Source organism: Dermacentor silvarum, chromosome 2, assembly GCF_013339745.2.
Source record: "Dermacentor silvarum isolate Dsil-2018 chromosome 2, BIME_Dsil_1.4, whole genome shotgun sequence".
Classification (NCBI taxonomy): domain Eukaryota; kingdom Metazoa; phylum Arthropoda; class Arachnida; order Ixodida; family Ixodidae; genus Dermacentor; species Dermacentor silvarum.
The window spans coordinates 251,001,222-251,018,145 of NC_051155.1; the positions used below are offsets into that span (position 1 = coordinate 251,001,222).

General features: G+C 40.7%; 1 protein-coding gene across 1 annotated transcript; it reads right to left on the reverse strand.

The window, feature by feature from the left end:
• Positions 1–1,231: 1,231 nt before the first annotated feature.
• LOC119443139 (uncharacterized) lies at positions 1,232–16,840 on the reverse strand. Its single transcript, XM_049663058.1, has 12 exons — positions 16,724–16,840; positions 16,523–16,674; positions 8,739–8,883; positions 7,680–8,547; positions 7,329–7,407; positions 7,118–7,257; positions 6,432–6,681; positions 5,857–5,992; positions 4,964–5,085; positions 3,713–3,830; positions 1,842–2,126; positions 1,232–1,240 (listed from the first exon to the last, which is right to left on the reverse strand). Exons 2-12 carry the CDS (start codon positions 16,579–16,581, stop codon positions 1,232–1,234), a joined length of 2,211 nt encoding a protein of 736 aa, XP_049519015.1. The 5' UTR covers positions 16,582–16,674; positions 16,724–16,840.
• Between the last annotated feature and the right edge of the window lie 84 nt (positions 16,841–16,924).

Consider the following 16,924-nt stretch of genomic DNA (forward strand, 5'->3'; position numbering starts at 1 on the left):
TCCCTGTGATGGTGGGGGAGGGAGGACCACTCCTTTTAGTGTCTCCTGTATTGTATCAATACTATATAGACATATTCTTTTGATAGTATTACAACCTTAGCAGGGATGTGCAGATATTTGCAATTTTGAATACCAATCAAGTAGTCAGCTATTCTTTCATATTCAATTTGAGAATGAATTATTTGAAGTTGTCGAATATTCACTTAGGTATGGTTATAAAGGATAAGAACACTTATTGGAGTCTACAGAAAGAAAGCCAGGTTCAAGTGGTGACTGTTCTGAATGATTCTGCTGCAGGGGTCGCCACAGCTGCTGTGGAGAGGCACCATGCAGTTACTGAGAAAATGCATGGAGTAACTAACTTATAATGAAGCATTTCCAGTTAGTCGATGAGGGTTCCCTGTCTTTTGACACCCTACAAATTTATTTTTATGATATATGTGAGGAAAATGGTTGTTTGTACAATCTCATCATGTTTGCATCCCTTTAAAATATTGCACGATGCTCTAACACTTTGCTCCATCAACATCTGATGAAGTGCGGCTCTTGTATTTCATACAATCATTGTCATGATGCGCCAGATGCGATCACCTTTCAATTGTTTCCGATTTAGAAATCCTCAGTTGATAGGAAGTTCAGTTGTGAATGGCATTACATGTATAAAATACAGGAAATAAGCCTTACTCTTCATTTCTTTACCAAAGGAACTCCACACAACCTTTATATTTCACCTTGTTTAAATACTCAAGAAAAATAGTAAGTATTCGATTTAATATTCAAAGGTTATTTCTATCTAATATTCTTATTTTATTTTATTTGGAAATTAACACAAATGAGCCTTTATCAGGCTCATGTTGTGTTAGTTGCCACTGAAGTCAACCCATTGCTGGTAAATTCGCATTTCTCACTCTAATAATGCAGAGAGCAGAAACGAGTATACTAGCACACACCGCAGCAAAGGACACAGGGTACGTGTGACCACTGTTTTCGCGATGTTGTCTCTGTTTGCTTTGGTCCCGTTTTATTCCAAGAATGTTGTGTGTTGCAAGTTTCTAGATATAAATCAACGAGTTCAGTAGCATGTGCAATCAACACAATTTTCTTGATCTGATAAATATATTTTGCAGCAAACCATATATTACAAGGATAAAACGCCTCTTAATTCTGGCACCTGTGGTAGCAGTACTCACAGTTCTTCCCATTCCCTGGAGAATACATATGCCCTTGTATTTCATGCATTCTGCATGTAGGATGCATGAGAAGACAGATGTCACTTGATTTTATAAGAATAGACTTATCTAAAGCGCAAGGCATTGTTTACATAAACAGTATACCAAACCAATAAGTATTCCTTGATGGACTATAGGTATTGTTAGTACTTGATGCCGACCAAGAGGTATCACCTAATATTGGCATACTAGCCTTGTGCCTTGTCGCTATTTCAACCAGGAATCTCTGACTCAAGTTAGGCACCAGGCTGCATAAAAAAGTTTTTATCTACTCTTCGTCCTCAGGACGTTGTGTTTGTGGGTGGACTGTGTGGAGGATAAACTTACTTGAGCAACTGGCAACACAATGTTCACTATATAAAGACAAGAGGCAAAATTAAAACGAAAACAAACTGAACTTCTACTTCTTTCTACTCCCTGGGTATAGATGCCTGAAAGCACCATGATACAATGAGCGATGGATCATCTGCTTGTCTGCTGCCATGTACTCGGGAAGTGAAGAAGTAACGAGTCAGGGAAGGAAAGGAGTCGATACTCTGGAAGGCCTTAGGGGCCACATGCAAGAGCTTTGCAAGTTTTGTGCATCCAACTAGCCACAGACATTCTTCTTGCCTGTAAGAGCAGCAGTGGGTGCGGTCTCTCACTGGCCAGGCATAAAGCCAATGGAAGCCAGATTCGGGTGTTTGTGGGAAGCTGTGCCCATGGAGGACCAGGGAACAGGGAAGGTTGTACGAAGCACAGCCACGGGGCCTGTTGGTGTGGCTGTTGTGGATCGTGTTTGTTGTCAGGTTGCTGTTCATCATGTTCTGTGGCAGAGTCTTTTGTGGATATTGAAGTGAACAGAGCATTGCAGTGCCCGTGAAGTTCAGCAATGGGCCCTGCTGCAACTGGGCTTGCCTATAGAAAGGAACAAGAAGCTGAATCCACTGAATAAGATTTCAAATGTAGCTTTTCAGAAAGAAGTCACAGTTTTGCCAGTTTAGTCAAGCATAGACAGTGATAGTAACGTACTGGAATATCACACAAAGCAAGGCTTGTAGATTTATGGGCAGCATAAATTACAGTAAACATTCCGTTATAAATGAACATCATTTCTGCAAAGAAACACTTGAGTATAGTTCACTTGATGACTGCGGGCACTTTCAGTTGCAACACTCTCAGCAGGGAACACGCATGCTAGTCCCAAAGTGAATATTCTGTGCTGTCACTTCCTTTACCATTTCACTGTGCTGCACTTCCAATGACCTCCAACATTGGGCATGGGGAAAGACAGCGCAGGCTTCTTGGCTCACCCTAGCTGCCCCCTTGCATGCTTTCCCTCACACACGCAGCAGATCACGTGACCTCCAACACTCGGTGCATGTGCCGTGCATGTGGTACTGCACCTCAAACAGCACGGTAATTATGAGAAAAAAAAGAGTCTAATGTCACAACATGATGTCATTTTTACCGTCGTTACTGGATGTGAAGGCATAAACAAAAGACATGTCAAGGCTTCATAGCTATTGGTTTATTATCAAGAAGCAATGAAACTGCCAACAGGTGGTAATGTCCTGTAGTGGAAGACATAGGAACAATTATCCTAATTTATGTTAATAAAAATGCATTTCTAACACACCATATTTTGTTGCACTTGAAAGGAACTAGTATTATCCAGTCAGAGAAAACTGACTGAAAACATTTAAAGTGCATTGTGGAAATGATCTGTCAAAAAAAATAACACCATTTTTGCAGGTTCCACGAGCTCATTAGCAACTTGTGAAGCATTGTAAATGTGAGCAGTGTGTTGTGCATCCTAGGTTGTGCAGCTTATCAGTGCCGCATAACTTCTGGTGTACTGGCATGCAAGGTTTAAAAAGTTATGCTTCACACATTTCCCACATAATTAGTGCTTTTTGTGGTTCATGCATTACTGGCAGCATGTTCTGGCCATATTATATTACCTTTGTACTCCTTTCAAACAGTCTTTAACTATAAAAATAAGAAGGAAATATGAACAGCAGCTTGCATGTACACATCACTATAAATCGTCAAACTGTACAACATACACAAGTTAATTCAATTTTGTGCCGCAGAAGCTCAAAATGTGCCCCAGCTTGTTGGAGAGACTTCAATTGCTGGTGGAGTTGCTGGGAAAGTATTATGCGAATTCTGAAGTATTCTGTTTAAGTCTCATAATTACCTAACCATTCCCCTGCAAAGAAGTGGGCTTTTGGTCTTTGCATTTTGGGTGAGAGCAAGAACACTGATCTGCAAGCACAGCTGCCTTACTTAAAAGCAAAACATTAAAGGTTCTTTTTACATCTAGCACCAGCAAGAAGGTATGAAAGTGGCGGATGAGTACATTACAACGTTAAATTTCCTCTTGAATGAGTTATAGTTTATCGCATATATTTCTGAGTATATTAATTGACATCACGATCCACAACATGTGCACAGGTAAACTGGCAAGACATGTGTAAGCCAAAAGGAGCTGAACTCACGGGCAGCCCAAGAAGTTCTTGGGTGTTGCTGCAGACTAGGAAAAGTGCATCATATGCACTGTGCAGAACCAATCTTAGTTCAGACTCTTGGGACAACATTTTCAATGATCTTGCCTGCCTGGAGTAAAGAAGGCATGTGCACATTACAATTAAGCTGGTGTACTATAAACGTGCCAATAGAGGCAGCTAAGTCCTTACAACAACTTTCAAAGTACTAAATTGCCATGCTTTGTATCTTGTTTTAATTTCAAGAAGTGAGTAAATCAAATTTGTTATTATGCCCCGTTATGAACATAACAGCATGTTTAGATTTGTACAAAAAGGCACAGAGTGCTTATATTACCCTTCCAATTAATCAGTAAATGCTTTAATTACAATTAATTTTTAACTGCTTAATCATATGAAGCCACGTGAAGATCATTAAAGCTGATATGGTGAGTACTGATTTGGTGTTTCAAATGGGATTGAAAAAGAAGGAAGAAAGATGATGCAGAGAATGAGAACTGTTGCTGCTACTATTATAGATGGAATGATTTGCACTGACTTCTTGGCACACTGTTTTTCATGTCCAGATAAGCAACATCTTACCAGGATGTTATAGCAAGCATAGTTACTATTTTTTTGTAGTTAAAACTTGTTATGAAACAGGCGATGAAACTCCTTGATATTATAGCTGGAAAGTATGAAGAGAACAGAGTTTATTTAATTATCGGACTGTAAAATAACTATATAAGCTCAGTTTAACAGCAATAAAAATCACAGAGTAAAAATTACAGTTTAATGCGAACTGTGCTGTCACAATTTTTAGTTTTACAGATTATATACACATCATATTATACCATACCATCATTCCAACATCAGCCAAAGAGGTTATATAACATGTTTTGTGGGACATTTTACTAATAAAATAACCTCTATATTTGTAGAAGCAATCGTGAGGTTACACAAATCACTTAAACCAACACACTAGTAGTATATCAGTCTGTTAACATTGGCAATACTGATATCAACGTTCTAACATAGGTGCAGCCCTTCTTTTCACTGGTAAAAGAAATATAATTGGGCCCAGTGTGATAAGTAACATTAAAAAAAAATCGAAAGTCGGCAATTTTTGTATATTCATGTACTAATATAGCTTTTTCCAATCATATGTAAGCTTATTCCGCAGATATTAATTTGTCTGCTGGTTGCATGATAATCCAAACTGCACACACAGTGCCTCTATGATTAAGTGTGGAGATGCCTTCGTACCTGAGCATTTCAGTGAGAAGCTGCCTCAAGGCACAGCTACACTGACTGGGACCTACTTGACATTTGAGGTCACTGCACAAGGCTTTCACATACAGGTTCCAGGCACATGCTCTCTTAAGGACCTGTCAAGGGAAAATAAAATTATCAAAGAAATGAAACACAGGCTGTTATTTCAGTATAGTGCTCACATATGCTGACTACAGGAGAAATATGATGGCACACAGTGCATAAAATTAAGTCACTTCAATGTTAAAACCAATTCACACCTGCTGGTGATACCACACAGATGAGGGAACCGGTCGATTGTTCTTTTCCCTAAATATTTGTCAATGCATGATTACGAATTGAGCTTGTTCTCAATCTCTCTCTCTTCTTATTTTTACAGCAGTGTAGGGAATCCCATCTGCACTAGCCTACAATCTACCTCCGAGATCATATACAAAGAGTTTAATTACACACTGCACATTTTGTAAAAACTATTTATTTGACCCTATATGTCTGAGTCTTTATTTACCGTTTCATTGTTCATGCTGCTGTAAATGTTTATACACTCTGAATCCAGGCTTTTAATAAACGAGTAAGGGTTCGCTACCCTACATACACTCAACCAGCACCTGAACCTACAAGTGCTGACTTCTGTGTTGACAAAGCCATGCTGGTATGTTCTAAAGAACCTAAATATATTTCTTGGAAGCCACACGGCCACAATACTAAGTTTAACTGCAACACATTCCGTATAATTTATCAGTTGTGGATGCAACAGATAGTTGATGAAGGCTGCTGAAGGTTGGTTCAACTTATGCATATTGGTAGGAAAAGCGACTTGTCATTTTTGTCCAAGCTAGGACACACATTCTTTTATATTCATTGTATGCAGTAACATGTGTACTTACTAATGCACTGTTTCTGCTTGGGGCAATGCAGCTTGCCAGCCATTTAAGGTGATGCACGAAAATTAGTTTCTCAGTGTGTTTAATAGCTGCTGCAACTCTCTGTTGCAGGCCATGAAATGGTGCTGTTGAAATGCCCCTGCAAGAAAGGCCACATTTAGATAGTCAATTGGAACATGAAGGCGCAGCACAGTGACACTGTGGTAAGTATGTGCAGTGTTTTCGTAACACTTACACTTGGTAGAGTTTGTGAAAGATATTTAGCAAACTTACACCATGGTGGGTGCAATACTTAACGCAATAAAAAAATACCTAATACTACCTTTACTGGTTTCATCAATAGTGGTCGATCGAGGGGACTTTTCTTCACCCTGATCACATAGACAAATCCCATTGGCAAAATGTTCACTCCATCCTAAGACGTCCCCCTTTATCGACCACTGTCAATTACTTCAAGTCTCGATCATCCTGCTGTGATCATGTCCTGTTCACAGATCAGTGTATGTGTGACACTGTATCTGTCACCAATAAAGTAAGTGTGCTTGCTCAAGAGCTGTCACAAAAATTATGGCACCTACTCATTTTTTCCTGAAAGCGCAGAGGCACAGTTCAGCAAAGAATTTTCCAAGTAACAGCCTGTGTTGAGCATGATGTACAGGTTCTGGGGCAGGTGGATCCTGTGCCCAAATCTGGTTTCAAGGTCTTCTACAGCTTGGCCCAAGGCAACGTGCACAGCATGTATGAATGAAGCGCGGAAGGGTCCCAGCACTCCTTGGCAGGCACTTATGGCTGGTTCATAGACAGCCAAGTAGTGAACAGCACGGAATGCTGCAAATATGGACACCACAACTGTTCATATGACTGAATAGCCAAACAGCCACTTAAATATGATGGAACCACACTGATATCTTCAGAAGAAGAGAGAAATACACATTGTCTGGTAAATGTTCAAATGGTAAATTAAAATGGGATGCTTTAACTGTTATTCACCGTAACCATTTAAGCCATTAGGAAATCATATGACCTAGGGATGTATGGTTATACTGTACTTAATTTAAAAGGATAGCGTTGATGGAAGACACATTCTGGTCAGAAATGGAGAGTCAAGTTATATGTATTTGGCATTTACAATATCCCAACAGTGGCTTCATGAGATGATGCCTTAGGACCAGATCTATTCTAAAGTGGGATTCATGGTTTACGGTTTCACAGTTCTAAAGTACGGTGATCTTGTACTGCAAGAACAGTTGCAGACAATGCTTACCTCTATCATTGACTTGTAGTTTTCTGCCAGTTAGTTCAACTGACACGCTGTCTTTTTGGTGAAGAGGCCACTTAATCTGGATGAGGTCTTGAATGCTCTGCTGAAGCAATGTGAGGATACCAGAGGTTGCCAGCAGCTGTCTGAAAAGATAAAGCACAGATAAGAGGTGAGGCATTATGGCCACCAAACTTAAAGGATCACAGGAACTCACCGCCAGTCCCAAATGCAAGGCTCATCCCATGCTGTAACACCATCAGCTGATGATTGTTGTGGGCTTTTGGACAGCACAGCTGGAAACAGAAAATCAATCAATTTTAATACATCAATTCATACAACTTACAAAATTATGTAGCAGCTCGAAATTGTTTCTGGTACCAAGCAATACTTTTTTATGGCATGAACTAGTGCAACTGAATTATTAGCTCATTCTTATTTTAAAGCACTTAGATCCTCTGCAGACATGCAAAGACCAACTGCTACATACCAGCAGCAACAGACTACTAATAACCCAGTCAAATAATTTCATCTGGAATAAGTATATGTGCCTATTTTAGTGGCTTACCCCATGTTCTGCAGCTAATTCCACTAAGTTGCTGCTCAAACCAGTGCAGTTCATTTATGAGGTTGACAACTGCCACCACAATCCAGTGATCAGTCCAGGCAATGTAACTATCACTTTGCTGCGATTCCATATCTGCATTACAGGGCCTGGCATCCCAACTGTGTTTGGTGGTGTCTCTGTGCGCCCAGCAAGAGTTTGGATTCAGAAGGCATGGTAAGAAGTGAGACTTGTCTTTGACTTCATGTCTTCTTTGCCAGTGGCTGCGCAGCTCTTGGAGGCACAGCATTACGTTGGCACGCACACTGGATATGTAACAGTCACTGAGATCATGCCATGTCATACCCAAGGAAGGCCTCATTGCTACATCTTTTGCCAGGCTCTGTACACACCACTGTATCAAGCAGCTGACACAACATGTCGAAAATGTGGGCTTGCAAGGACAGCTGGCATGCCGCAACTGCTCTGAACGAACCCACTGGTGAATGCGCTGTATCTGGCCAGGAACAAACAGAAGGCGGAGCATTTCAAAGTAGCTCTCCCAGTTGGTGTCATGGACAAGACCTTGCTTTGGGGAAAGCACCTCTTTGTCACCAACGAGGTGGCGAGTTATGTAGGCTTGAATGTGGTAACATATGCTGCACCACAGAGACTTGACATCTTCACTTGACTGAAAGTCTGATGAACAGTCCTTTGCACTTCCTATGCGTGGATGCTGCTTCTTGCAGACAATATCACAAGCATCTTCCAAGCAGTCAGTGCATATACCACAGTCGCAAGCTGCTTGGAAAGGCAAGGAATGCTGGGCCATCTTCTTGAGGATGCTGAACATGGATTCCATTGAGTCTGGCTGCTCATGACATAAGTGCAGCTGAAAAAATAGTAAGGCATACCGGTAAGTAAGTGCAGCTCAGATGCACATTGGATTCGTGTGAATTTCATCAAATATTATGTTGCATTGTCTCTGCTAATAGGCTGTCTGTTTTTAATTTCACTGTAATTTATATATAAATGGTGAAGGTTAGAGACGTTCAATATTTTTAAGCTGGTAAGAGTACCTACCATCTTTTGCAGGCATTCTTTGACTGCATTGTGGTCTGTTGAAATGTTTTCCAAGCTGTGAAATGAGCTTTTTCGGTGCTTTGTCAAGTCCTTTTGATTTCCGTTCTTTAAATATCTGTCAATCTCCTCCAAGGCTTCTTCAATTCTACAACGTAAATTGATTAGTCAGCAATAATGAGCCCATAGAGCAATACCACTGCTAGAAAGTCAATAAAAGACAACATATTTTAAGTTTAACAGCCCATTTTGCTTTAACTGTACATACTAGTTATATCTGCATGTACATACCTTTTGGGGTTATTTATTCTTACTCTAGCTTTAATTACAGAGCTAATTTTAACAGGATCAAGTCCCCCTGACACTTCTTACTTTGAGACCTCCTTCTGTATTATACATATTTTGCAACAAAAAATTTAATAACACTGAAATAAATTTGAAGTTGGAAAAAAAAAAGGCAGTCTTGTTTTTTTTTACTTATGGCTCTCTGCTATGTCCCTTATGAACGATTTTTGTTGCACGTGCACATGCACACACTTCAAACCACATCAAAAAGGATTGCCTCTTAATGTAACTACAGAACTTTCCACTGCGACCTGCTGTAGTAAGCTCAGTGAAATATGGCGTTGCGCTGCCAAGCACAAGGTTGCAGGTTAAATTCCCTGCCACGGTGGTCACATTTCGATGGGGGCACTTGTGCAATAATGCTTGTATAGGATGCATATAGGGTACTATAACGGTGCATTGGGTGCACGTTAATGAATCCCAGGTGGTCAAAATTTATCCGGAATCCCCCACTACAGCATGCCTCACAATCAGATTGTGGTTATGGCACATAAAACCTCAAAATGCAACTTTTTTGAAATTTCCACTGCAGCATTGCAGTGTAATCCATCAATCAATCACTCAATCAATCAATTAATCAATCAATTTCAGACATTGGCGCTGTTAGGATACAATAGAATTACAAAGCCATTCTTGAAAATGACAATGCTCTCTTTATGTATAGCATAGTTGGTTATATGTAGTTATAAAACAAATGGCTGCATCTACATTTGCTTCTACATTTTCTAATCCAGAAAGACAGAAGTTCACAGAAATCAGGAGGCATGTAGTGATTGATTGTGGTCGAACAACGAATGTTGCTGGAGCAAACGTTTTGACAGGGAGGCTTATTTCGAGGGGACTTGTCTTCATCAGGGGGTAGCAACTGCTTTAATTAGCAGCATTTATGTGTGTGAAAATCTTGGCAAATATCTACAAAGATTCCACAGCTACCTTGGTTCTCCACAAGAAAAGTAGAAAGTTACCTATCAAGAAACGGGTCAGGCAAGGAGACACAATCTCTCCAATGCTATTCACTGCATGCTTAGAAGTATTCAAGCTCTTAGACTGGGAAGGATTATGAGTGAGGATCAACGGCGAATATCTCAGCAACCTTCGGTTTGCAGATGACATTGTCCTATTCAGCAACAATGGGGACAATTACAATCATTTGCTGTAATAGGGTACTATAACGGTGCATTGGGTGCACGTTAAAGAATCCCAGGTGGTCAAAATTACAGCAAATGATTGAGGACTTTAACCCTTTCAGGCCCAAATTAATTCTGTTCAATGTAAAAAATTGGTCTTTACAATTTGAGATGTGCATGATCGTGGTAGTTAAAAAAAAATAAAAAAAATTGTGCTCACACTTTTCAATCAAAACTTATTTAATGATTCCAAATGGAATCAGTGGGACTTGGTGGACTTGAAATGCGTCGTTTCAAGCAATACGTGAAAAGTCTATTTTAGATTAAACTCTTTGAAGCAATTATTTTCTTTGTTAAGGCAGAGGTATGTGCCACACTTCTCGCACTGAATGCGGGAGTAAGAGCACATTCTTCTCTATTTTTCTAGTTTGCGCGATGACTTCTTTTTCATCGAATCAGTGTTACCTCGAGGGATCAGCACAAGCTTCGCGACTTCTTTCTTTTTTCCATAAAACTCACATGTGCTGATTGTCGCCATCTGTTCCAAAAGAAAATGTTTCCGTATTACGGAGGGATTCCCCCCCCCCCCCCCCCCCAAAAGTTTATCTACATGGCATAAGCTCATATCAACAGCATAAAATCACAAAAAACAGAGCACGGCTCCACCAACAATACAGGCTCCCGACGCGATAATGATCCATCAGGTAACACGCGCCCAAAACATGGCCAAGTACGGCATGAGAACGCCGTTTGAGCGCGAACAAGCACGCGATTTAGTCAGTGAGGTAACGTCAATCGAAAACGTAGTATCGCGTGAGTAGTCGGGGCCGCTACATCCCAATGATTCCATTTGGAATCATTAAGATTCGCAAAGTTCTCTGGTACCCGCAAATACTTTTCGCCGAATAAATTTACTGCGAAGGGATAGCATAACACCTAATAGTCAAAGTCCAAATGTTCGAGACAAAAAAATGTCACAGTTTCGCCCTAAGGGCGAAGCAATGAATGCGACAGCAACACAGCAATGTCATACGAAGTAAGGTGAGCGGCTTTGGTAGCAATATGAATTGTAGTAAACATGAGCTGATTAAGTAAGCAGGTGTGCTGCGGCGTAAGTAGACCGACATGAAGAGAGACTCGATGACCACGAGAAGGCGCGTGTGAAACGGTGGTGTTGATGAGAAGCGCTTCCCGTGGGCAGCGCGTGCGAAGGGACACACCTGTAGCGCTGCACTGCCGATCCGGGCAGCATTGCATGTGTAGCGTGCGTTGGAAAATGTGGCCCGACTATTACTAACTGAATGAACAAGCGTGGTGTGAGCGCGCACAAACAAACATGAATAGATCACACTGAATGACTGCAGACAACGACTGTCAAAACGCTGGCAGGAAGCGCCTACGCCGCAGCGGCGAAGTTACGTGCGGTCTATCGCTTCAACGGAAACTGAGCGGCGAATGCACGGCGCATAAAGGTCAGAGCCGTGGGGAGATAAGAGACGGTGCGGGCGGAGCGACGAGCGCGGTTGTTGGCAGAGGAGAAGTGCGCCCCCCCCCCCCCCCCGCTCCCTCCGGCGCTGGCTTCCCGCTTCCTTGCTTGCGCGTGGGAGATTGAGTGCGTTCGCTCTCCGTGATAGCGCGCGTCCCCGCACGCTTCCGCTCGGGCATACGGCGCGCGGCGAAGATCTTATCTATAGGGAACCTCACTGCGACGGCAGAAATCCGGTTGAAGTGTCCATATAATTGCTATCGCAATAAAATAAAATAATTGTCGTACTTCGGGACAGTGAAAATAAGAGGTGATCTCAGCCAATGGCAGGAACAATGCAAGCGATTCTTTTATTTTTTCGTTCAGAGGTGGCAGCACTTCCTTGAGCCTACCAGCTTGCTAGCATATGTAGAGCAAGGGCTAAATATGAGTTGTAGCGTAAGAACAACCTTGTTTTTATCCCGGGGTTGCCCACTGAGCTACAAAATTGATGATTCCATTTGGAATCACTGGGCCTTAAAGGGTTAACCGAGAAAGTGTAAAAGTGGGGCTGAAGATTATTATGCAGAAGACAAAGATGATGTTCAATAGCCTGGCAAGAGAACAAGAATTCAGGATCGCCAGTCAGCCTCTAGAGTCTGTAAAGGAGTATGTTTATCTAGGTCAATTACTCACAGGGCACCCTGATCATGAGAAGGAAATTTACAGAAGAATAAAATTGGATTGGAGTGCATACGGCAGGCATTGCCAAAGCCTGACTGGGAGCTTACCACTATCGCTGAAAAGAAAAGTGTACAATCATTGCATTCTACCGGTTCTAACATATAGGGCAGAAACTGGAGGTTAACAAAGCAGCTCAGAACAAGTTAAGGACCGCACAAAGAGCGATGGAGTGAAAAATATTAGGCCTAACGTTAAGAGACAGGAAGAGAGCGGTGTGGATCAGAGAGAAAACGGGGATAGCCGATATTCTAATTGACATTAAGAGAAAAAAATGGAGCTGTGCAGGCAATGTAATGCGTAGGATGGATAATCGGTGGACCATTAGAGTTACAGAATGGATACCAAGTGAAGAGAAGCGCTGTCGCGGATGGCATAAAACAAGGTGGGGTGATGTGATAAAGTTTGGAAATTTGCAGGTGCAAGTTGGAATCAGCTAGCGCTAGACAGGGGTAATTGGAGATCGCAGGGAGAGGCCTTTGTCCTGCAGAGGACATAAATGTAGACTGATAATGGTGATGATGATGTGCGTTCAGCTCACTCGCCCCCAAACTGATTGGGAGAAGAGGAGAAGAATCAGCTGGCGTGCAGAGTAAGATAAGGAAAATCAGTGTTAAAGAAATGAGAAGGAGGGGGATGAAAATGACCAAGGAAGGGGGTGGAGTGGTGTTTATAGTTGTTATAGAGAGGGAACAGATAGGGGTACTGCTGTTGATTCTTCAAAGAAGCAGGATCATGAAAACAGAAACAGATCTCCACATGCAAGCAGGCATGGTCAATATGGCAGGCCCAGTGTTCCTGGAAAACAAGATCTAAATAAAATATATTTTTTGTACATTTAAAAGACAAGCAATAAAAAAGAAACAGGTCAAAGAAGAAACTGAGTTGTGTCAAGACATGTTCAGTTATAAGAGCAAAAATATGAATACACATCTTGTCGAATTATGAGAGAGAGAGAGAGGAACAAGATTGACCAAATATCAAATAAATGAAGCCAAAACAATGAATGGGTGAGATAACAACTGGGTGAGATAATAAATTAGTAAAGCACGCCTTGTGAGAAATAATATGATGTAATAAATTGGGACAATAGATATAATCAATTCTGATTTAAGACTGCAAAAAGTTGGTTAATTGTGGTGTACTGGATATATTATTGGATATATAATTGGCTGTAACGAATGGATTCGAGAGTTCCCTTAGGAACATTTAATCACCTGTTGATTGATGTACATATTGAACTTATGAACGAAATATGATTCTCTATGTATTCTCTATCTCATGGGCGAACGAAAGTTGGGACTGTAGTATATGAGGTTTAAGTTTATTGAAATTGTGGCCATGGCAGGTTAAACTGCTGTGCGACTGCTTTCAGAATTTTCTTGGCCATGTCCGTACGATATTCGTTTAATTCAACATTCAGTTGCTGTCTATTGGGCTGCTAAGGAAAGCAGTTGCTGCCATTATGAAAACAAGTCCTCTTGCGAAATGTTGGCTCCAGCGACATTCCTTGTTTGACCATAGTATAGCCGCTACATTTTTATAATTAATGAATATTAGATAACTACAAAAGTAAGAAAAAAAAAAGCTTGACTATGCAAATTGCTTGGCAGACATAGCACAATAGCAAAAACGAAAATCGCTTGAAACAAAACATACAATAATACATACATTAACTGTAGTATGTGCTATTTGAGCAATAAGTTTGTTTCCCACTCATTTTGCTTTCTTCGAATTTGGGCTGCATTATGAACATGCAGTTATTTTATTTTTTTATTTATTTATGAATACTGCAATCCTAACATAGGGTTTTGGCAGGGTGGATATACATTTGCTAAATTTACAAATCAGCAAATCAAATAAATATAAAACAGTTAAGGTATGTACACGCTTTCAGACAAGACAACGGTTTGCAATAAACAGGCATAAGGGCATATAATGAAATCAGCACTACATTCAAGCTGATCACGAGTGGAGAATCGCTACAGTGATTGAAATAAACAGCAGGAGCTCATGTAATACTAGAATTCAGACACTCACTGCTGAAGCTGCACAGCAAAAAGGTTCAAGGATGACTGGGAAACAACTTCGTTACTAAGATTATTCTATTCTGTAATTGCCCTAGGGAAAAACGAATACTTCAATGTGTTATTACGTGTGGAGAATGGGGTTATTGTAAAGGCATGCCTCTGCCTTGTGGCATATCCTGTGGAGAAATGAAGTATATGTGATAAGTCTAATTTAAAATAACCTTTAACTAACTGAAAGAAAAATTTCAATCTCAATACTTTATTTCTTTTTGTAGGTGTTGGGAGGTTGGCTTTTGCTAATAAACATGTTATGGAAGTATGGCCACAACTGTTATAAATAAATCTAGCAGCTCTCTTTTGAATTTTTTCCATTTCGCTGATATTTTTTCTAGTGTGAGGGTACCAAATTATGGATGCATAATCTAATGTAGGTTGAACAATTGCCTTAAACGCAATAAGGCGAACGGTGGGAGTGGAGAGCTTGAGAGCTCGTCTAAGACAAAATAATTTGTAATTGCACGAGCTTATTACAGTGTTAATATGTCTCGTCCAGTTAAAGTCATTCGAAATCCAAAGACCAAGGTACTTGTAGTGTTGTACCTCCTGCAAAAAAACATTATTGGCTGAATAAGCAAAATGAAGAGGGTGACGTTTGTGAGAAATTTTCATGAAAACGGTCTTTTTAAAATTAACTGACATCTGCCATTTATTGCACCAACGAATGACCTTTTGAAATGCATCGTTTAAATGAATTTGGTCTGTATGGTTTTCTACTTTCAAGTATAGGATGCAGTCATCCGCATATAATTAATTTGACTTTTACAGGTATACCATGTGATATCTCATTTATAAACAACAAAAAGAGGAGGGGCCCGAACACGGAGCCTTGGGGGACACCCGAGTCAACCGGTACTGTACGAGAACAATGATCCTTGAAAAAGACGTACTGTTTTCTATTCGAAAGATAACTGGAAATCCAATTTAGAAGCTGAGTATTTTTAAGAATTAAACCCAATTTTAAGAGTAATTTATTTTGAGAGACCGTATCGAAAGCTTTAGCAAAATCCATAAAAATTGCATCTACCTGTTTTCCGGAATTTATAGATAATGCGAAACCATGAACTGTAGTTACCAGCTGAGTACAAGTAGAAAATCCTTTCCTGAATCCGTGTTGTGAACCTGACAAAATATTGTGCTTATCTAGGAATTCTGAAATATGCTTATGTATTATATGCTCAAGTAGTTTACAGGAAGTCGAAATTATTGAGATCGGCCGATAGTTAGTAATACAGAATGGGGATTTCCACTCTTATGAAGGGGCTTGACTTTAGCAGTTACCCAGTCATCCGGAACTTCACCATCTTTCAGAGATTTAGAAAAGATAATTGTTAGGTACTTTGAAACCCATTGTGCATAGCGTTTTAAGAACTCATTCGGTAGTCCATCAGGACCTGAAGATTTTCTAACATCAAGTTTCAAAAGCAAATTAAAAACTCCCTCTTCACTTATGTCAATATCCGATAGGGGTCGGCTTGCCACATCAAATGTTTCCAGGACTCCGTTATCCCTTATAAAAACAGATTTAAAATGATCATTGAAAGCATTAGAAATAACTGAGGAATCACTCAGTTATCATCAGTGGTCACTCAGAAAACATCAGTGGTCACAGTATTCGGCGAAATTAAACTCCAGAACCTTAAGTTAAGACAGAGCGTGCAAGTATAATCACGACTAATTGATGAGAACGCAAGCCGTGCTTCCGTCAAGAACCGTTGTATAACTTGTATGTTACGCTAAATGTTGTATGTTACGCTGAAATCTTGTTTTGCCACTAGTACGGTAGCACTGAGGTGAAGACGCCTTGTCCAATATAATCCTGGTTACAAAGAAGCTGGCTTTGCTGCTTTGCGCAAGAGCACTATGGTGAAGATGCCTACGTGCCGAATGAAAATAAGTGTGAAGGTTTTTGTACAGCATTTAATTATTAATGCATTCACTCATCCACTTTTGTTATTGTGATTGTGTGGGAAAACAAAGCGCGTACGCCTTGTGAAAGCTTGTGTCAAAGAAGGTACGTACCTTTCGTCGATAGCTTTAATACGGCTGGAGTATATCTTGTCGAGCGCGAAAAGTGCCATCAACGTTTTTATACGTGCTCTAGATAGTGAAACTCGGAAGCTTTCTGGAATCACGTGTGGCGTCTATCTCCATGGTAACCGTTGCTTACGGAACTACGAAACAAAAAGGTTTTGGAGGTTTCGCAACACGCAGTCTGATCACCACGAGATGCGATCGGCCCTTCTGGGTGTACTGTTATCTAGGGCTGTGTAGGGCTTTGTAAACTTCGTCAGTTCGTTCAATTCGGTGTACAACCCGAAGTTAGGGTCTAACCCGTCCGAACGGTCCGGAGGACGAGCTTCGAGATCCTCAAGCATCGAGAGAAACACGGCCGATCCGGCGCCTTTTTTTATGCAGTAGGAC

Bases quoted from the DNA above. Each gene is read 5' to 3' on its own strand.
- LOC119443139 (XM_049663058.1), bottom strand. From the start codon at position 16,581: ATGGCACTTTTCGCGCTCGACAAGATATACTCCAGCCGTATTAAAGCT. The intron at 8,884-16,522 runs GTACGTACCTTC...TTTACGTTGTAG, and splicing joins ATTAAAGCTATCGACGAAAG to AATTGAAGAAGCCTTGGAGG. The intron at 3,831-4,963 runs GTACGAAGGCAT...TCTTTACTCCAG, and splicing joins CTTCTCACTGAAATGCTCAG to GCAGGCAAGATCATTGAAAA.